The sequence below is a fragment of the Schistocerca piceifrons genome, chromosome X (genome assembly GCF_021461385.2).
Source record: "Schistocerca piceifrons isolate TAMUIC-IGC-003096 chromosome X, iqSchPice1.1, whole genome shotgun sequence".
NCBI lineage: Eukaryota > Metazoa > Arthropoda > Insecta > Orthoptera > Acrididae > Schistocerca > Schistocerca piceifrons.
In genome coordinates, this window is record NC_060149.1 from 146,915,726 (window position 1) to 146,938,369 (window position 22,644).

Consider the following 22,644-nt stretch of genomic DNA (forward strand, 5'->3'; position numbering starts at 1 on the left):
CGTGCGCGACGCGGCCGGCGCGCTGCTGATGCGGCTGTCCGCCGGCTCCGACGGCGCGCTCAGCCTCGTGCTGCCGCAGCACGGCCTGCACCTGCGCTTCCGCAACGCCACGCTCCTCGTCTCGGTCAGTACCTCTGCTCTCCTGCACTCGCAATACCGCGCATCACGCGGCAGAAATTAACAAAAAGGCCAGTTTGCGTTTCATCTACACCGGTAAGACATTTGACACCCACAACTGGATAAACATCTACTCTAGACCTTTCCTTGCAGTACGGTCATCCCTTTCCAACGTCGCCTATCCATTAGGTTTCTTGTCAATTTTTCTGATTGCACTGAATCCAGCAAAAAACTTATCTATGAAGCATCCAATTGTGCAGTCTACAGGGTGAAAAGTATTTAAACCGACAAACTCTGGGAGGTTGTAGGGGACATAAAAACAAATATTTTTCCCTAATGTCATTTTTCCGTATGAGGAGTATTTAAACCGGTAGAGAAAGATTTCTTTGGCGGCAAATTAGTTAAACCAAGAAACACTTTTCCATTTTTTATGACCAAGAGACAATACATTAACACAACCCAATTTCAATTACAGTAGATTTTCAAAAATGCCTCCATTGACACGTAAACAAAGGTTACATCGTCGGATCATGTTCTGACTGACACGGGCAAAAACCCCAGGAGTATCCTGAATTGTTCCTGCTGCTGCTACTATCCGTGCAACAAGATCCTCTTCTGATGAAACAGAAGTTGCGTAAACAAGGTTGCGCATCTCTCCCTACACAGAAAAGTCCAGAGGGGACATACCTGGGGATCGAGAAGGCTATGGTACAGGACCACCTCTGCCAGTCCACGTTTCTGGGAACCATCGGTCCAGGAATCGACGCACACGACGACTGAAATGTGCCGGCGCCCCGTTATGTTGTAACCACATGCGTTGTCTTGTAGGGAGCGGGACGTCTTCCAGCAATTTTGGCAATGCTCTGGCGAGAAAATTGTAATAGTGCCTGCCATTTAATGATCTAGGTAGCAGATACGGCCCAATTAAACAGTCCTCAACAACACCGACCCACACATTTACGAAGAGCCGCACTTGATGAGCGCTAGTAACTGTGGCATGTGGGTTATCCTCACTCCATACATACGAATTGTGCATGTTGAAGACTCCATCACGCCCGAACGTTGCTTCATCGGTAAACAACACAGAGGATGGAAATGTAGGATGCACTTCACACTGTTCCAGGTACCACTGCAAAAACTGTGCTCTGGGTGGATAATCAACTGCTTCCAGGTTGTGGACACGCTGTATGTGAAATGGACGTAACAAATGCTCTCGAATGACTGTTCTTATATTCGTCTGATTCGTCCCCATGTTACATGCAATTGCACGAGTGCTGATTGAAGCATCCCGCTCCACATGCTGCAAGACAGCTTCCTCAAATTGCAGCGTTCTTGCCGAGCGACGCTGTCCAGGTAATCTGCTAAATGACCCGGTCTCACGCAAACGTTGGTACACAGCAGCAAAGGTCGTATAATGCGGGATACGGCGATTAGGATACTGTTGTTGATAAACCCGCTGTGCAGCTCGTCCGCTGTGGTGCGCTGCGTAGTACGCACCAACCGTATCAGTGTACTCACTCCAGTTGTATCGCTCCATTAGTAAACAGAGACAATGCACTACTACGCTGGTGGACAGCAGTTGCCTACAACTGAAGAGCATAATACGCCCTCTACCAACTGAAGATCATAATACGGCCTCTAACAACTGAAGAGCGTAATACGGCTTCTACCGGTTTAAATAATTCTCATAGGAAAAAATGACATTAGGGAAAAATATTTGTTTTGATGGCCCCTACAACCTCCCAGAGTTTGACGGTTTAAATACTTTTCACCCTGTATATCCATTTCCTTTCATTACATTGTTACTGTAGAGAAATTTCCAAAAATTCTCTAAAATAATCCTAAAAATCCTATGAAAACTTTTTTGAAAATGAGTGAAAATTCTTCAGTGTGAATTACCTGTATAGGGGAACTCGGGGCAGAACGGGATAGCGGGGCACAATGGGAAATTGCTCTTTTCTAGACTGGCCAGTGTTGAAACCTGTTGTATGGGCATGTAACTATTTCTCCGAATGGAAGGGAAGCGAGGACAGCCATTCTGATTTAGTTTGAAGTGCGAGTGGTAAGTGAATTTTTGTCCGTCACGTTACCGCTTGCGTTGTTCTAACGTTTGGTTAATTTCAACGCCAGGTAAGCTGTTAATTGTTAATTGTATACCCTAAAATGACACATTCCCTTAAAGTGCATGGCATTTGTTATACTTTAGTTATTTAATGCGTTTAAATACGTCAGTTATTACACTCCATAAAAGTTGTTAACCTCAAAAGTGCTCTTGGGGCGGAACGGGATGGGGCAGAATGGGATATTGTCCCGTTCTGCCCCGTCATATTTTGATGCAAGTAGAAAGCAAACCCAGCCTGTATGTTCATGGGTGCCAGACTCTCCCAACCAGCTATGTTCGCCGAACAACTCAGCTTTCTAGATATCGCCCGAGGCTGTCATTCCAATCCCACTAATCCGTCAAAATACTCGGCGGACTACAAGAAGAAAAGGAAAAACCGCGGTATTAACGGATTCTCCTTATAAGAAGGGAATGCAGAATGCTGTCACACGTAAAGTAGGCCTACAGAAAGGAGGAGGGTGCACAAATGTGAACAATGTCAGGACAGAGACTTCAGGTGCAATGCAACTTAAGGCAAAAATATCAGACTGTACACCCAAAAAGAAGAAACTGCAAAAAGGTAGGAATTTAAGGAGATGGGACCTGGATAAACTGACTAAACCAGAGGTTGTACAGAGTTTCAGGGAGAGCATAAGGGAACAATTGACAGGAATGGGGGAAAGAAATACAGTAGAAGAAGAATGGGTAGTTGTGAGGGATGAAATAGTGAAGGCAGCAGAGGAACAAATAGGTACAAAGACGAGGGCTAGTAGAAACCCTTGGGTAACAGAAGAAATATTGAATTTAATTGATGAAAGGGGAAAATATAAAAATGCAGTAAATGAAGCAGGCAAAAAGGAATACAAACGTCTCAAAAATGAGATCGACAGGAAATGCAAAATGGCTAAGCAGAGATGGCTAGAAGACAAATGTAAGGATGTAGAGGCTTATCTCACTAGGGGTAAGATAGATACTGCCTACAGGAAAATTAAAGAGACCTTTGGAGAAAAGAGAACCACTTGCATGAATATCAAGAGCTTTGAAGGAAACCCAGTTCTAAGCAAAGAAGGGAGAGCAGAAAGGTACAAGGAGTATATAGAGGGTCTATACAAGGGCAATGTTCTTGAGGACAATATTATGGAAATGGAAGAGGATGTAGATGAAGATGAAATGGGAGATTTGATACTGCGTGAAGAGTTTGACAGAGCACTGAAAGACCTGAGTCGAAACAAGGCCCCCGGAGTAGACAACATTCCATTAGAACTACTGACAGCCTTGGGAGAGCCAGTCCTGACAAAACTCTACCATCTGGTGAGCAACATATATGAGACAGGCGAAGTACCCTCAGACTTCAAGAAGAATATAATAATTCCAATCCCAAAGAAAGCGGGTGTTGACAGATGTGAAAATTACCGAACTATCAGTTTAATAAGTCACAGCTGCAAAATACTAACGCGAATTCTTTACAGACGAATGGAAAAACTGATAGAAGCCGACCTCGGGGAAGATCAGTTTGGATTCCATCGAAATGTTGGAACACGTGAGGCAATACTGACCCTACGACTTACCTTAGAAGGAAGATTAAGGAAAGGCAAACCTACGTTTCTAGCATTTGTAGACTTAGAGAAAGCTTTTGAAAATGTTGTTTGTCATACTCTCTTTCAAATTCCGAAGGTGGCAGGGGTAAAATACAGGGAGCGAAAGGCTATTTACAATTTGTACAGAAAGCAGAGGGCAGTTATAAAAGTCGAGGGGTATGAAAGGGAAGCAGTGGTTGGGAAGGGAGTGAGACAGGGTTGTAGCCTCTCCCCGATGTTATTCAATCTGTATATTGAGCAAGCACTAAAGGAAACGAAAGAAAAATTCGGAGTAGGTATTAAAATCTATGGAGAGGAAATAAAAACTTTGAGGTTCGCCGATGACATTGACATTCTGTCAGAGACAGCAAAGTTCTTGGAAGAGCAGTTGAACGGAATGGACAGTGTCTTGAAAGGAGGATATAAGATGGACATCAACAAAAGCAAAACGAGGATCATGGAATGTAGTCGAATTAAGTCGGGTGATGCTGAGTGAATTAGAATAGGAAATGAGACACTTAAAGTAGTAAAGGAGTTTTGCTATTTGGGGAGCAAAATAACTGATGATGGTCGAAGTAGAGAGGATATAAAATGTAGACTGGCAATGCCAAGGAAAGCGTTTCTGAAGAAGAGAAATTCGTTAACATCGAGTATAGATTTAAGCGTCAGGAAGTCTTTTCTGAAAGTATTTGTATGGAGTGTAGCCATGTATGGAAGTGAAACATGGACGATAAATAGTATGGACAAGAAGACAATAGAAGCTTTCTAAATGTGGTGCTACAGAAGAATGCTGAAGATTAGATGGGTAGATCACGTATCTAATGAGGAGGTATTGAATAGAACAGGGGAGAAGAGGAGCTTGTGGCACAACTTGACTAGAAGAAGGGACCGGTTGGTAGGACATGTTCTGAGGCATCAAGGGATCACAAATTTAGCATTGGAGGGCAGCGTGGAGGGTAAAAATCGTAGAGGGAGACCAAAAGGTGAATGCACTAAGCAGATTCAGAAGGATGTAGGTTGCAGTAAGTACTGGGAGATGAAGAAGCTTGCACAGGATAGAGTAGCATGGAGAGCTGCATCAAACCAGTCTCAGGACTGAAGACCATAACAACAAAAACAACGAACAACAACTACCCATTAGGTCTTCGTCTCCATTTCTTCTGATTGCACTGAATCCAGATAAAAACATCCGTTATCTATTAGGCATCCAAGTGGCTAGCTAACTGTGCGGTCTATCTTCGTTGCCTTTCATTACTTTGTTACTGTAGAGAAATTTCCAAAAATTCTCTAAAATACTCTTAAAAATCCTTGAAACCTTTTTTGAAAATGAATGAACTTCTTCAAAAATGGTTCAAATGGCTCTGAGCACTATGGGACTCAACTGCTGTGGTCATCATTCCCCTAGAACTTAGAACTACTTAAACCTAACTAACCTAAGGACATCAGATACACCCATGCCCGAGGCAGGATTCGAACCTGCGACCGTAGCAACAGCGCGGCTCCGGACTGGAGCGCCTAGAACCGCACGGCCACCGCGGCCGGCAATGAACTTCTTCAGTGGGCATTATCTGTATACAGGTTCCTATCTACATCTACATCCATACTCCACAAGCCACCTGACGGTGTGTGGCGGAGGGTACTTTGAGTACCTTTATCGGTTCTCCCTTCTATTCCAGTCTCGTATTGTTCGTGGAAAGCCGCGCGGGATTAGCCGAGCAGTCTAGGACGCTGCAGTCATGGACTGTGCGGCTGGTCCCGGCGGAGGTTCGAGTCCTCCCTCGGGCATGGGTGTGTGTGTTTGTCCTTGGGGGAATTTAGGTTAGGTGGAGTGTAAGCTTAGGGACTGATGACCTTAGCAGTTCAGTCCCATAAGATTTCACACACATTTGAACATTTTTTTGTTCGTGGAATGAAAGATTGTCGGTATGCCTCTGTGTGAGCTCTAACCTCTCTGATTTTATCCTCATGATCTCTTCGCAAAATATAAGTAGGAGGGAGCAATGTACTGCTTGACTCCTTGGTGAAGGTATGTTCTCGAAACTTCAACAAAAGCCCGTACCGAACTACTGAGCGTCTCTCCTGCAGAGTCTTCCACTGGAGTTTATCTATCATGTCCGTAAAGCTTTCCCGATTACTAAATGATCCTGAAACGAAGCGCGCAGCTCTCCGCTGGATCTTCTCTATCTGTTCTATCAACCCTATCTGGTACGGATCCCACCCTGCTGAGCAATATTCAAGCAGTGGGCGAACGAGTGTACTGTAACCTACTTCCTTTGTTTTCGGATTGAATTTCCTTAGGATTCTTCCAACTGAATCAACTTTATTTGATCATTCCATTTTAAATCACTCCTAATGCGTACTCCCAGATAATTTATGGAATTAACTGCTTTTAGCTGCTGACCTGATATATTGTAGCTAAATGATAAACATCTTTCTTTCTATGGATTCGCAGCACATTACACTTACCTACATTGACATTCAATTGCCATTCCCTGCACCATGTGTCAATTCGTTGCAGATCCTCCTGCATTTCCATTACTAGGCAACACAACCAGTTTCACACCATTGTAGGTGCACCTTCAGATCATAATCTAAACTGAATGCAAAAAAAATCTGTATATAGGGTGAGTCAGGAGAAAGAGTACATGCCTTGAGGGGTGATATTATTAGTGATTCTGAACAAAATACTTCATATGTACATATGCCCAATTCCGAATGGTTTCCGAGATAGAATACATTTAATATCAATTTTGTATGTTTTTCTTAAATAACGTGAAACGCATATCCTCCAGCAGAAACGTGTCTCAGTAAAAAATTAAACTACATTAAATTTCCTACAAGAAAGGTCCTATTCATTTTTTTCTCTAGTACTTATAGTTTGTACGAAGAGAGCGCGAGAATGTTGAAAGTGTCGCGCGACGCACTATGCGTTGTAGCTGAAGACAGTGTTTGTTGGCCAAATTGAGGCAGCTTCCCTACCTAATAGACTACAAACATTCAGTATCAAATTGTTCGTTACAACTTTCTCTGAACTACCGTGGTACATTGTAAACAATGGCAGTGCTTGAATAATACAGGAAATAAATAACAATGGACATTAAAAGTGTTCTATCTCGGAAACAATTCGGATTAATCCATATATCCACATGAAGTGTTTTGTTCAGAGTTACTAATACTATCACCCCTCAAAGCATGTACCTTTCCCTCTGACTCACCCTGATATATATACAGGGCGTCCCATTTATCTTGATCACCCTAAATAACTCTTTGTCCAGATATAAATTACAAAATGTTTCAAGCAAATGTTCTTTAGCCGTCAGGGGGGCATCAACCAGCATGATTGCTTTTGTTGTTTTTTTACAAAGATATGATCAGCGGTATGACTTTTTTAAGTGGCACCCTGTATTTTTTATTCGGTAATTCATTTCCTCTGCTAAAGACCTATTCAGAAATGTATCACAGCGTACCATTCACTGAAACACAACGTTATTAATTACATAACCCAACATTGACTTTAAGCCCAGGATCACAAACTCGTCCATTTGCTGGAGTTATCAGAAAACAAATGAAAACCAAGTAAAAACATAACACAAAATTGACTTTGACTGTGCTCAAAGTAGTGACCCCGGACACCGATAAACTGGTGCACTCGTTGAATGAAAGTTATTTACTGCTTCCAGTGTTGCCTGCTAAAGAGAATTACAAGCAAGCACGATACGTTCCTGGATGTCCTCAGGAGTTGTTGGAATATCGCGATAGACAACGACTTTAATGCATCCCCAAAGAAAAAAGTCCACAGGATTTAAATCAGAAGACCTAGCAGGCCAAGTAACTGTTCCTCCTGGACCAATCCATCTGGCAGGAAACCTTCGGTTCAGAACACGACGTGCACGCAAGGCATTCTGTGCTTGACATCCATCGTGTTGATACCACATAAGCATTCTGGTTTTTAGCGGCACTTCATCCAGAAGAGGAGGAAGAATTCGTCTGAAGAATTTGGCATACGCTGTGCCGTTTAGACTGCCATTGATGAAATAAGGACCAATAATTGTAGTACCAAGAATCCCACACCAGACGTTAACTCTCCACTGACGCTGATGTTCCACATGTCTAAGGCATCGTGGGTTGTCGCTTGACCAATAATGCATGTTCCTTGTATTTACCCGTCCTTTGAGAAGGAACATTCACCGGTAAATAGAACATTGGAGAAAATGTTCGTGTTGGCGAGGATTTGCTGCTGTGGCCACTGACAAAACTATACACGATTCTGGAAATCATTCTCATGCAATTCTTGATGAAGTTGTACATGGTAAGGATGGAACCGGTGACGTGTAAGAGTACGATGCACACTGGTTTTAGGAATGCTAATCTCGTGTTCAAGCTGTCGTGTGTTCACATGTGGATTCATAGCAACGGGAGCGAGAACAGTAGCTTCGGCAGCTTCGCATGTGCGAGTACTACGACGATTGCGTTGTCGTGGGTTGAAACTTCCCGCTTCCTGAAGCGTCGCAACAAGACAAGAAAACATCCGTCGGGAAGGTGGGTTCTTGCCAGGATATCGCTCTCTGTACAGTTCCGCATTTCGCCTACCTTCAGCAGCAACAACAACAATAAAAGAAACGTTATGTCGATGCAGTTTGTAGGAAGGGCAGCCTTTACTGAATGCCAACTCTACACAACAGTATTTAAAACGAATAAACTACTGTACTAAATGTACCCGTACATAAGAAAACAATATTGCAATAACTGTTCTGCTCACTTACATTCCCCATAGAAGAGCAGCATTTCTACCTTCTCTTCGTTGGTGTACATGCTACTCACACAACTCTTCAACTGACGACGGTTGACGGAATGACGGGTGTGCATTCTACTTATGTTTACATGTGTCCTCTGTCAACGTCGGCACGTGGATGTGTTCCATTACCCCGAGTACTTGCAGTAAGCGCTGGGAGTGTCAGCGTCAATGTTGTGTTATGTAATTAATAACTTTGTGTTTTAATGAATGGTACACTGTGATACATTTTTGAATAGGTCTGTATGAGAGGAAATAAATTACCGAATAAAAAATACATGGTGCCATTTAAAACAGTTATACCACTGTTCATATCTTTGTAAAAAACAAAGCTACAACGAAGGCAGTCATGCTGATTGATGTCCCCCTGACGGCGAAAGAACATTTGCTTGAAACATTTTGTAATTTGCATCTATACAAATGGTTGAGATAAATCGGACACCCTGTATATACAGGAGACAGGAAAAATAATGTGAACACATGTACTTACTTGGGAATGGTTTATTAATAAGGGGTTGGACACCGGTTTGCCCGTAATAAAGCTGCGATTCTTCTTGGAATACCAGCATATAATGTCTGTATAGTCTCCAGTGGAATTTTATACCAGTCTTCGATCAGAACCCCTTGTAACTCCTGTAGTGACGAGGGAGGCGGAAATCTGCTCCGGAGTCTGCGCTCCGATACCGCCCACAAGGGTTCGATAATGTTGAAGTCCGGGAACTGTGCTGGCCAAGGAAGGCGCTGCAATTCAGTTGCATGCTCCTCATACCACGATTGTATTGTCCTGGCTGTGTGAATGCGTGCATTATCGTCCTGAAATGTGGCATCATTGTTGGGGAAAAACATTTGAATCATGGGGTGCACCTGGTCACCAAAAATGTTTACATAATCGTTGGCTGTAACACGGCCTTTGAGAATAATTATGGGACCAGCAGAATACCATGATATGGCTCCCCACACCATCATACTTCCACCTCCATGCTTAACCATTGGAATCAAGCAATCAGGATTGTAGGCTTCTTTTGGCGTTCTCCAGACGTTAACCCGACCGGATGTTGGAAATAACGAAACCTTTGACTCGGCGGGTCGTATGACGTGTTTCCACTGATCAGCCGCCCAGAATTTAAGCACCTGACACCATGCTTTACGCTTCTTTGCGTTGGTTGTCGTCACTAATGTTTTCGGTATACCACCTCGTCCACGAATATTCGCTTTATGGAGTTCTCAGCGGACAGTGTCGATAGATACTGGGTCTCTAAGATGGCTATTGAGCTCTGCAGTCACTTCAGCCACCGTAGTTTTGTGTTGTTTCGACACTATTCGTGTTAGCCTAAGACGATCTCTGTCCTTTAGTTTTGATTTGCGCCCACTATTACGTTTACACGATGATGTCTTTTCATGTTTTGTGTAGGCTGTCATGACTGTTGAAATAGTTGCTCTGAATGAAATGAAATGTCGTGTGGCTAGGGCCTCCCGTATCTGTATTGCCAAATTCTGTTATAAATGGAGACATCTTTCTCTGGCGACTAGGGTGACGTGGTTAAAGGTATATATGCACGAAGCCCATGGCGCAACTGATATTGTCGAGATGTGTCACCTCTCTCTCAGATAAATAAGGAATGAAGTTGTTACTCGCGGAATTGTTGAATGGTGTTCCATTATCAGAAGCATTGGTCCTTGCATGACATGTGCAGCATAGGTACAGGAAAAATGCCTGTAAGACGCATTTTTAATTTTATTTTTCGGTCTACGCGTCGAATGGTGTTCTCCAGGATTTATATTAAGAAATCGATAGTGATCCGGAACGTCTCAACCATAAGGTCTGGTTTTTATCATCTATTCATGTATAGATGTGCTGTAAGCATCGATTGTGCTGCCGAATATTTCGTCTTTTTCGTAATTTTCATGACTTACACCGATAAATGACGTGACTAATCGAACGTGGGCCACATAACGAAATCAGCTGGTTTTGTTTGAAATTTAATGTTTGAGTCACTCTCCATTACTCAAGATAAAACAATCTATTTTCTCATATCTATCGTTGTCGTTCTTTACCTTCTGATATGAGGAATTCCATAAGATATAATTAGTACAGTATCACATTACGCTAAGTTATTACATATTTCGCTCTTTTCGATCTATTTGACTCAGAAGCAGATATTAGCAAAAAAAAAAAAAAAAATCGAAATCAAAAATCATGCGTCCACTCTCCAAACCTTTCTTTTCACTAATTAGTCATGTTTTAAATGTTATAAATCGTTAATTAAATTGTCTGATGGTAAAATTAAATGCAGTATCACATCATTAACGTTTTCAACTCCTAAAAACTTAATTTCAGTATATATGACTCAGTAAATGTGAATTATGTTGCAAAATACTGACACGAATTATTTGCACAAGAATAGAAAAACTGGTCGAAGCCGATCTCGGGGAATATCGGTTTGGATTCCGGAGAAATGTTGGAACACGCGAGGCAATACTGACCCTACGACTTATCTTAGGAGATAGATTAAGGAAAGGCAAATCTACGTTTATGGCATTTGTAGACTTGGAGGAAGCTTTTGATAATGTTGCCTGTAATACACTCCCTGAAATTTCGAAGGTAGTAGGGGTAAAATATATGGAGTGAAAGGTTATTTACGACATGTACAAAAACCAGACGGCAGCTACTCCTCTCTGTTATTCAATCTGTTCATTGAGCAAGCAGTACACGAAGCCAAAGAAGAGTGTGAAGACAGAATTAAATTCAGGGAGAACAAAAATAAATAAATAACTAAATAAATAAAAATTAAAATTAAAAAAAGAACATGAGGTTTGCCAATGATATTGTAATTCTGTCAGAGACAGCGAAGGACTTGGAAGTACAGTTGAACGGAATGGACAGTCTCTTGAAAGAGGGTATATGAGATGAATATTAACGAAAATAAAACAAGGGTAATGGAATGTAGTCGAATTGAAGCAGGTGTTACTGGGGGAATTAGATTAGGAATCGAGACACTAGAAGTAGTAAATGAATTTTGCTGCTGGACAGTAAAATAAATGATGATGGCCGAATTAGAGAGGATGTAAAAAGCTTACTGGCAATGACAAGAAAAGCGTTTCTGAAGAAGAGAAATCTGTCTACTTTTCATATAGATTTAAGTGTTCGGAAGTCTTGTCTGAAGATATTTCTCTGGAGTACATCTTTTACTCTAGTGAAACAGTTCAGGCACGAAGAAAATAGAAGCTTTTGAAATGTGGTGCAATAGAAAAATGCTGAAAATTAGTTGGGTAGATCATGTAGCTCATGAGGAGGTACGGTGTGGAATTGGGTAGAAGAGAAATTTGTGGCACAACTTGACTAAAAGAAGGTATCGGTTGACAGAACAATTACTGAGACATCAAGGGATCACCAGTTAAGTACTGGAGAGAAATGTGTGGCTTAAAATTGCAGAGGGAGACCTAGAGATGAGCACGGTACAGGAGAGAAATGTGTGGCTAAAAACTGCAGAGGGAGACCTAGAGACGAGCACGGTAAGCCGGTTTAAATGGCCATGGCTTGCAGTGTAGTTATGCAAAGATGTAAAGGCTTGCAAAGGATAGAGTAGCGTGGCGAGTTATATCAAACTAGTCTTTGGACTGCAGACCACAACATGATCAATATGTGAGTTACGAGTTTATTCCTGCACTTTTCGCATTTCTCGAGAAGCTGTTCGTAGAAACGGTTTGAAAACTATAACGGTAACTTGACATTTTACAAATAGTTCACTGCAACTCGAGCACCACCATGTTTCAGCCAAGTCTCATCTCTTACCATTTCTGCAGCACGAACTGTAAATACATTGCAAAAGAGAGCCGCATGGGATTAGCCGAGCGGTCTAAGGCGCTGCAGTCATGGACTGTGCGACTGCTTCTGGCGGAGGTTCGAGTCCTCCTTCGGGCATGGGTGTGTGTTTGTCCTTAGGATAATTTAGGTTAAGTAGTGTGTCAGCTTAGGGTCTGATGACCTTAGCTGTGAAGTCCCATAAGACTTCACAAACATTTGACGTTTTGACATTACAAAAGAGAGTTTTAAATCTACAGAGAAATAAGTTGGGGGTGAGGTGGAGGAGGAGGTAAAATTCAAGAAAATACAAAACAGGAAGAAGGGTGGTTAAGTAAATCGTCTACATCAATACGACGAAATCGTTGTAACATAATTTTTCTTCCTGAGATGCTACGGACTGAAATAAGAGCTTAAACAGGTAGCTAAATGAAATAAGTTAGGCATTTCGTTTGTTGTGGCATGTTGCTCGGTAGGCCGCTACGTACACAGCAACTGAGTTGCCAAGGTGATCTAGGTCTTGTTTATCCTCTCCGAAGAGTTGCGCTAGCATTCTGAGAAGTCTGTGTTTGGGCGTTACCTATTTATTCATTACACACCAGAAACTGATTCTCCCTCTCTGATGCAGACATCTTCAGTTTTAAAAGGACGAAGATGAGTACACGTGGAAACTGACTACCGTCTCGGGCCGTAAGACCGTGAAAGAAAGTAGCTCTCATTTGACGCACCGAGCGAGTTGGCGCAGTGGACTCGAATTCGGGAGGACGACGGTTCAAACCCGCGTCCGGCCATCCAGATTTAGATTTTCCGTGGGTTCCTTAACTCGCTTAAGGAAAATGGGATGGTTCCTCAGAAAGAGAGGAGTCTCTTTCCTTCTCCATCTTTCCCAAATCCGAGCTTGTACTCCGTCTGTAATGACGTCGATGTCGACGGGACGTTAAACACTAATCTTCTCCTCTTATATGACGCCCTGAAATAAGATATCACTTTGAGCTTTTCCAGTGGTCCTTCAGGCTGTTGGATTTATGTTAGGAAGCAGTGAAGAACTCCACAGGTGAAGAGAGGTTGTTTGTGTGTTGCAGGCGAGCATGGGCACTCGTGGTCGGCTGTGCGGCATCTGTGGCAACAACGACGGCGAGTACGTGGGAGACCTGACCAACCCGCGCGGCAACCAGGAGAAGACGGCCACCAGCTTCGCTGCGTCCTACAAGCTGTAGTCTGAGCCTGACCTCTTAGCATTTCCTCTTTTGTACACTTTATTCACGATTTACTGTATCACTTACGTCCACTGAATTTAAAGAACAGTGAGTAATAAAACGACAATAAAAGATTAACTACAGAAGTCCTGTCTTCCACTAGCACCTGAAAATTTGAGACTACTATACAGGGTGTAAATTTTAAGTTGACCAACCAGAACAACTCGAAAAATAAGCTTCACACGAAAAAATGTGTACAGTATAAAGTTCCTTATTTTCGAGGGGGACATCTGCTCGTGCTAAAATTAGCCCGCCACCCCAGCCGCCTGGGGGTGGGGCGGGAGGCAACTTTAAAATTTCAAATGGGAACCCCCATTTTTTATTGCAGAATCAGATTCTTCGTAAAAAAAACTACGTACATTTTGTCTTAAACATTTGTTTTGATTCTTGGTAGTTGGCGCTGTAATTCAAGAAAATCCACATTCTCATTTTTGCGTGGAAAATGGTTACGGATAAATAAAAAATACTTATTTACTTCCTAAATTTTGACTCGCTAAAACTAAAACTCTCCCTCTCGCCCCATAGGGTTGGGTTTGAGTGAGAGGAATTGGAGTTCTACAAATGTTGACCCAAACAAAACGTATCCGAATCTGCGGAAAAAAATTAATATTTGGGTCAGCATTTATAAAACTCTAATTCCTCTCACTCAAACCCCACCCTACAGGGCGAGAGGGAGAGTTTTAGTTTTAGCGAATCAAAATTTAGGAAGTAAATAAGTATTTTTTACTTACCCGTAACCATTTTCCACGCAAAAGTGAGAACATGGATTTTCTTGAATTACAGTGCCAACTACCAAGAATCAAAACAAATGTTTAAGACAAAATGTACGTAGTTTTTTATGTAGAATCTGATTCTACAATAAAAAATGCGGGTTCCCATTTGAAATATTAAAGTTGCCTCCCGCTCCACCCCCAGGGGATTGGGGTGGCGGGCTAATTTTAGTACCAGCAGATGTCCCCCTCGAAAATAATCTACAGGGCTATTACAAATGATTGAAGCGATTTCATAAATTCACTGTAGCTCCATTCATTGACATATGGTCACGACACACTACAGATACGTAGAAAAACTCATAAAGTTTTGTTCGGCTGAAGCCGCACTTCAGGTTTCTGCCGCCAAAGCGCTCGAGAGCGCAGTGAGACAAAATGGCGACAGGAGCCGAGAAAGCGTATGTCGTGCTTGAAATGCACTCACATCAGTCAGTCATAACAGTGCAACGACACTTCAGGACGAAGTTCAACAAAGATCCACCAACTGCTAACTCCATTCGGCGATGGTATGCGCAGTTTAAAGCTTCTGGATGCCTCTGTAAGGGGAAATCAACGGGTCGGCCTGCAGTGAGCGAATGAATGGTTGAACGCGTGCGGGCAAGTTTCACGCGTAGCCCGCGGAAGTCGACGAATAAAGCAAGTAGGGAGCTAAACGTACCACAGCCGACGGTTTGGAAAATCTTACGGAAAAGGCTAAAGCAGAAGCCTTACCGTTCACAATTGATACAAGCCCTGACATCCGATGACAAAGTCAAACGCTTTGAATTTTCGGCGCAGTTGCAACAGCTCATGGAAGAGGACGCGTTCAGTGCGAAACTTGTTTTCAGTGATGAAGCAACATTTTTTCTTAATGGTGAAGTGAACAGACACAATGTGCGAATCTGGGTGGTAGAGAATCCTCACGCATTCGTGCAGCAAATTCGCAATTCACCAAAAGCTAACGTGTTTTGTGCAATCTCACGGTTTAAAGTTTACGGCCCCTTTTTCTTCTGCGAAAAAAACGTTACAGGACACGTGTATCTGGACATGCTGAAAAATTGGCTCATGCCACAACTGGCGACCGACAGCGCCGACTTCATCTTTCAACAGGATGGTGCTCCTCCGCACTTCCATCATGATGTTCGGCATTTCTTAAACAGGAGATTGGAAAACCGATGGATCGGTCGTGGTGGAGATCATGATCAGCAATTCATGTCATGGCCTCCACGCTCTCCCGACTTAACCCCATGCGATTTCTTTCTGTGGGGTTATGTGAAAGATTCAGTGTTTAAACCTCCTCTACCAAGAAACGTGCCAGAACTGCGAGCTCACATTAACGATGCTTTCGAACTCATTGATGGGGACATGCTGCGCCGAGTGTGGGAGGGACTTGATTATCGGCTTGATGTCTGCCGAATCACTAAAGGGGCACATATCGAACATTTGTGAAAGCCTAAAAAAACTTTTTGAGTTTTTGTATGTGTGTGCAAAGCATTGTGAAAATATCTCAAATAATAAAGTTATTGTAGAGCTGTGAAATCGCTTCAATCATTTGTAATAACCTTGTACTTTGTATTCTACCCATTTTTTCGTGTGAAGGTTATTTTCGAGTTTTTCTGGTTTGTCAACTTAAAATTTACACTCTGTATACAAGGTGACACATCGATACGAATGACAGACAAGTCTGCAAAGGATCAAAAGGTGATGTACCATTTTGCATGAAAATCAGTAATCAGAGAGCTGTTTCTCTTTTTTGGTAGCTCAAAAACATCAATTCAAAAGTGCATGAAACTAATTACTACGTGAAGTGATCACATTATAAAGATTTCTTAGAGCTGTAAGTCAGGATTTGAGTAGGTGGTAATACTATCTACCTGCGATCCGCTTCTAGAGCCACCGCACAAATGTGACGAGCAGGTCGCAAGCTGACGAAATCTCAGACAAGTCCAATGGGCAGCTTGATACAGAATGAAAGTCGGAGACGAACTGGAGTCTCAAGCAGAAAATTCAGATGTATCTAACATAGAGTATTATCTGTTTGGAGCTCAGGCCTGGGGACACACTTATAGAGGGTACCATTTCCAGTTACAGTTTGGAGCACCAAAGTCCACCAGTAGTACCCAACACCTTTCCAGGCCCTGGTGCGTTATCTCATTATGACGCTTGTAATCTCGCCACTCCTTCCTTCCTCCATCTTTTGTCCACATTAAACAATGCTCAGTCCAAATAATTAACACGCAAAGTATTTTATGAAGAGTTGAGAGGAGTGAAGATTACAATAAACTTTCAAATTTACTTAGTTTATCATGTTGAGATGGCTCCAGTTATTCCTGTCTAGCGGTCTGATTCTTGAAACTGAAAATCTAACATCAGGTCATCGCGGTTTGTTTTAACTAAATAACTTGGAAGATCGTTGTTGCAAAATTTTTTACGTAAATATATTTTCCACTGCTTTTCTCACATTTCAGTGTATCATACAGTATTTTGATTTTTCACATTAACAAAGCCGAAATTACATTGTTCGCACCTGTTATACGAAAATTAGTCCGATCACATCGGCGGCAAGCTTGCGACTCTCACATTCTGCGGAACTAACAATATTCCAAAGGGTTTATAATTTTTCTTAAGAAATGAATTCCTACTAGTTTTCGTTACATTATGAATTTCGATTATTATTTCATAAATGAATCCAGAAATAAACATAGTAAACAGTACAGGATTGCGTAATTAATAACAGAAATGTTAAGTGTGCAAATAATTTCAAATGTTTCTAAAAAAATCATTTTAGCAATACTTTCATAACTACTACTTATCGATCATAACATGGAAACTAAAATATTTTACAAAGTAATTCCTTTTCATAAATTTTAGTTTGAAATATAACATACTGTGTATAAAATTATACGAAATTTTCAGAAAAGCAACTGAGATAATACTGACCTGTCCAAAATCAGAAAAAAATAACTCAACTACTGTTGGGGAAATGTAATGCTACAGAAGGATGGCCTGTTACACACTGAATGGAACATTAAGGGGGATGGAGCTCACCTGTATAGCTTCTAAAAAATGGTTCAAATGGCTCTGAGCACTATGGGACTTAACATCTGAGGTCATCAGTCCCCTAGAACTTAGAACTAATTAAACCTAACTAACCTTAGGACATCACACCCATCCATGCTCGAGGCAGGATTCGAACCTGCGACCGTAGCGGTCGCGTGGTTCCAGACTGAAGCGCCTAGAACCGCTCGGTCACACCGGCCGGCGTATAGCTTCTCACATGGACTCTGCAATCACCAAACTTGTGTGCATATCCCGTAAACTGATTCGTTCCAAATCATCCGATAAAATAATCTTTAAAATGATGTATGGAACATATGACTAACTAATTAATGAAATAAGTTCTCGAGACTTCTACAATAATTTCTTGTAACAACGTCTCTGTGGAACGAGGCTCACGTCTTTCTTTTATCCAGTCACGAATCCAAACACATCTACTAATTTTCGTGTATCGATCTGATGCAGACAAGTATGGACTCCGCAACTACTCGTGCGGCGGCCAGAACCTTCAATTAAGTGACGACTCCGTCAATTACAAAACGACGAAGCTTAAGTGAAGACTGGTGTCACTGTGTCTAGTTATATACGATATCTGTTTCGTGGCACTGATTTTTATTCTTTATAGTTTTTAGTTATTTAATTTCGATACGTTTAGTTTTTATTTTTTTTATATTTTATTGACTTTCCGTGCGTCTCCACTCAACCATCTTAACAGTGGAAGGACGAGACGACAGTTTCCTTCGAAAATTCAGTGTATTCGTTAGAGTCAAGCAGTACCCCGTTACGAAATTAGTCTTAGACTTGTCGTGTGACACCATGCAGATGATTTCCGTGTCAGTTACGACAACAGCAAGGTAAGAACAACACAACACCGCGTCACAGAGCGGAGAAAATCTCTATCGAGGCCGGGAATTGAACCGGGGCCCCTCCGATTAGCAATCTGCCGCGCTAGCGCCGCAGCTACCCTTTCTCTCTCCCTCTCTCTCTCTCTCTCTCTCTCTCTCTCTCTCTCTTTCTTCCTACCGACGCTGACTAGCCTTTATCCTCGTATGCATTCACCGCATAATGACAACACGAACCAGGAAGTCATCTATGTGCTTGCTTGTTCCGACACCCATGCACAGCTGCGTGTTCCAGTAGCAGATTGTTTCTAAAGGTCACTCCTGTAAACAAAAAATGGTAACGTTAAATATTGGCTTAGCCACCGTTCAAACAAAAACTTAAAGAGGGATTGAAATTATCTACTCTCTCTTCAGTCGACGTTATTCGTGCACATTAGACGTCCTGTATATTTGAAAGTAATTAGGGCAAAAATTCTGCACAGTGTGCACGTTCTACCATTACAAAAAGGTTACTACATACACTATGTCACAGCAGAGAGGAAAATGATGTACGTCCGAAGTAAAGACGTGATGTAACAATAAGTCTATTGTTTATACACTGCTGGCCACCGTAAATGCAACACCCTGAAGGAAGCATCCGGATCAAGTGAAATTTACACCATGGGTTTGCAGCGATGAGATATGCAACTGATTAGAATTTCAGCTGCAGACGCACATCACGCGCGCCTGTGGCGCCACCTCATAGCGCCATTTAAGGCTTGGCTATTTCGACGAGTGTACGTTCGACACGTGTGTTTACCTTGTGGTTGTTTCACAAGACGATCAGTTATGCCTCGTAGACAACAGCGAACATCGTTTGATCAAGTATCCGAGTTCGACAGAGGAAGGATAGTGGCTTACAGAGATTGTGGATTATCATACAGAGAAATCGCTAGTCGTGTTGGACGAAACCAAACAACTGTAATGCGGATATGTGACCGTTGGATGCAGGAGGGTACGACGGACCGACGTGGTCGATCGCATTCACCTCGGTGCACCACTGCACGTGCTGATAGGCAAATTGTGCGCATGGCAGTGACGGATCGCTCAGTGACATCCCGAACCATAGCACAGCACATTGCGTCTGTAACGCATCATCCAGTGTCTGCGCGTACCATTCGACGCCGTTTACAGCAGAGTGGTCTGTCCGCAAGACGTCCATTGCTTCGTCTACCATTGACGCAGAACCACAGACGTCTCCGTCGCCAATGGTGTGATGACAGACGGATGTGGACGGCAGAATGGAATGACGTTGTCTTTACTGACGAGGCACGCTTCTGTCTGCAGCACCACGATGGTCGGATTCGAGTGTGGAGACACCGTGGAGAGAGGATGCTGGACAGCTGCATTATGCACCGCCACACTGGTCTTGCACCGGGTATTATGGTATGGGGCGGTATTGGATATTACTCTCGCACGCCTCTAGTACGCATTGCCGGTACTTTAAATAGCCGGCGCTACATATCCGAGGTGCTGGAGCCAGTTGTCCTTCCTTACTTTCAGGGCTCGGCCACAGACATATTTCAACAGGATAATGCACGACCACACGTGGCACGCATTGTCCAAAGGTTCTTCGTCAATAACCAGATTGAAATGCTTCCCTGGCCGGCTCGCTCTCCGGATCTTTCGCCGATAGAAAACATGTGGTCCATGGTTGCTCAACGAGTGACCCAGATTACATCCCCAGCTGCCACACCAGATGATCTTTGACAACGTGTGGAAGCTGCTTGGGCTGCTGTACCCCAGAAACACATCCAACGTCTCTTTGACTCAATGCCGAGACGTGTGGCAGCGGTGATCTCCAACAATGGCGGCTACTCTGGCTACTGATTCTGACAGGAACCACATGTCACAGACGTCTGTAAACATAATCATTTGATACTTGGTCAACATGTTATCTACAAAATAAATTTTGTTGTGCTACCTCTTGTCTTTCTTGGTGTTGCATTTACGGTGGCCAGCAGTGTACCTGGAGTCTCAAATATTTAAGATCTAAATTATGCAGATGGTACAGGATCTTAAACCGAGTCAGAAAAGTCAGAAATATATATTTATTCCGTTATATATATATATATATATATATATATATATATATATATATATATATATATATAAGACAGATCACTAAGTATCCTTCAGCTGACAATGTTTTGGAATTCAACCCATTAAATTCCAAAACATCGGCAGGTGAAGGATATTCAGTGATCTGTATCATTTATTATAAATGTTCGTATTCTTCATCGCAGTTCTATCGATAGTCGCTAAATAACTGGTTTCGGTGACAAACACCCATCTTCAGATCATCTTTCCGTGTGATGGGTAGCCGGCCGCGGTGGCCTAGCGGTTCTAGGCGCTACAGTCCGGAACCAGCCGACTGCTACGGTCGCAGGTTCGAATCCTGCCTCGGGCATGGATGAGTGTTATGTCCTTAGGTTAGTTAGGTTTAAGTATTTCTACGTTCTAGGGGACTGATGTGTCCCATAGTGCTCACAAAAGACTGTTGATCAACACAAAACAGCTACTGCGAGTAACTCGACCAAAATATTTAACATCTGAGTCTCCATCTGGTTGTTAGAGATGGGAAGTGAGGGCACATATCTCGAGACACATGCTTCATGAGACGCGCGTATCTGACGTCACGATTCCGTGGAGTTCTTAAGAGTCTGAGGGTAACAACAGACGCAAACTTTTGCGGTATGGACCAGTGGGCCTACAAAGTAACTGCGCCTACTCGTCATCACCAATTTCTTTCAAATTTATAGTATGCTGGGAATTCGCAACTACGAAATCAATCAATCACCACATGTTGAATCGAATGACGACATTGAAAATTTGTGCCGGACGAACATGAACCGGGGTTTCCCGCTTGTCGCAAGCGGTCGCCTGTACAGTATCGGCTACCCGTGCGCGCTTCACGACCAGACCCAAACTCCCATACGTCGTCGTCCATGTGACATCAACCTGCACTCGTCACTTGCTGAAATTCCCGTAGAGGGGAGACATTAAGCCATAATCTGTAGCCTGGTATCGGCAGATAAATACGATGCTGCAGTGTCTGTGTTTTAAGAAATACGATGCGATGTTCCTTCGGACATGCATGTATGTACCTCTGTTTTAAGAAGTACGATGCAGTGTGTGGTATCGATAGCTACGATGTCACGGCGTAGGTAAAAGTTCTTAGGTTGGTGCTACGACACCGACGACAGCGCCCTTTAGCCGGCACTGTGCAGCTCTACGAGAGCCGCTCCAGATTCAGTCCATTTGATTCCGAGTAGACGACCAAGCAACATTGTTTCTATTTCATTGTGGGCGAGCCACTGTAGATTTTGCCAGTGTAACTTGATTGATGTACAGCTTCGCACCTTCGTGCTCATCTCAGCTAAAGTTAAGTATTATCAGTTGTATATGTTCATACACCAGTAAAAGAGCTATAACCTACACACAGTACCGAAGCATTTCACCTTTTCCTGCTCCTACTCATTTCCTACGTTCGGCCTACACTTCAGTTTACAGGAGCAGACCCACCTGCCGCCTTCCAGGCGGGATACAAAACAATGTTCTTTGGGACATGGATGTATGTACAGAGGAACAATGGAATGTATTTCTTAAAACACAGATACTGTAATATCGTATTATTGTCCAGTTATCATGGAGAGGTAATTGCAAAAATTAATAGCTGAAAAAAAAGAGCGTACAAGAAATTAAATTTTAAATAGAGTTTCTTTTTCATGATACCCGGTCGAAGATGGCGAACATGCCCAAAAATTTCGCATGTGGCAAAAAACGGTTTTTCTTAATTTGGTGAAAAACGATTACTCCAATCGCACATTGTTCCATAAAAAAATTATAGGGCTTCAAAAGATCTATCGATTGCTTTTTAGAAGTACTAATTGCTTTGTTACGTGTCGAAATATATCGAAGGAAACGTTGAAAGTTGGCAAGGTGCCAGTAAGACTCACGCACTGAGCGTTCTGTACAAACTCAGTTGTGTATATAGACAGTCTATCATTCTGGGAAGCCGGCCGGTGTGGCCGAGCGCTTCTGGGGGCTTCAGTCTGGAACCGCGTGACCGCTACGGTCGCAGGTTCGAATCCTGCCTCGGGCATGGATGTGTGTGATGTTCTTAGGTTAGTTAGGTTTAAGTAGATCTCAGTTCTAGGGGACTGATGACCTCAGATGATAAGTGCTCAGAGCCATTTGAACCATTTTGAACCATTCTGGGAATCGAGACCTCTGTTATTAACATTGATACTGGCAAGGGATCGGTCCCAGGAATCCCAAGATTTTCGGAAATGTTTTAATTTCAATAATA

At 42.7% G+C, this 22,644-nt stretch overlaps 1 protein-coding gene across 1 annotated transcript; it reads left to right on the forward strand.

Annotated features, from left to right (window-relative positions):
* Positions 1-25: 25 nt before the first annotated feature.
* LOC124721290 (vitellogenin-1-like) lies at positions 26-13,643 on the forward strand. Its single transcript, XM_047246199.1, has 2 exons — positions 26-124; positions 13,472-13,643. Exons 1-2 carry the CDS (start codon positions 29-31, stop codon positions 13,604-13,606), a joined length of 231 nt encoding a protein of 76 aa, XP_047102155.1. The 5' UTR covers positions 26-28; the 3' UTR covers positions 13,607-13,643.
* The last annotated feature ends 9,001 nt before the right edge of the window (positions 13,644-22,644 follow it).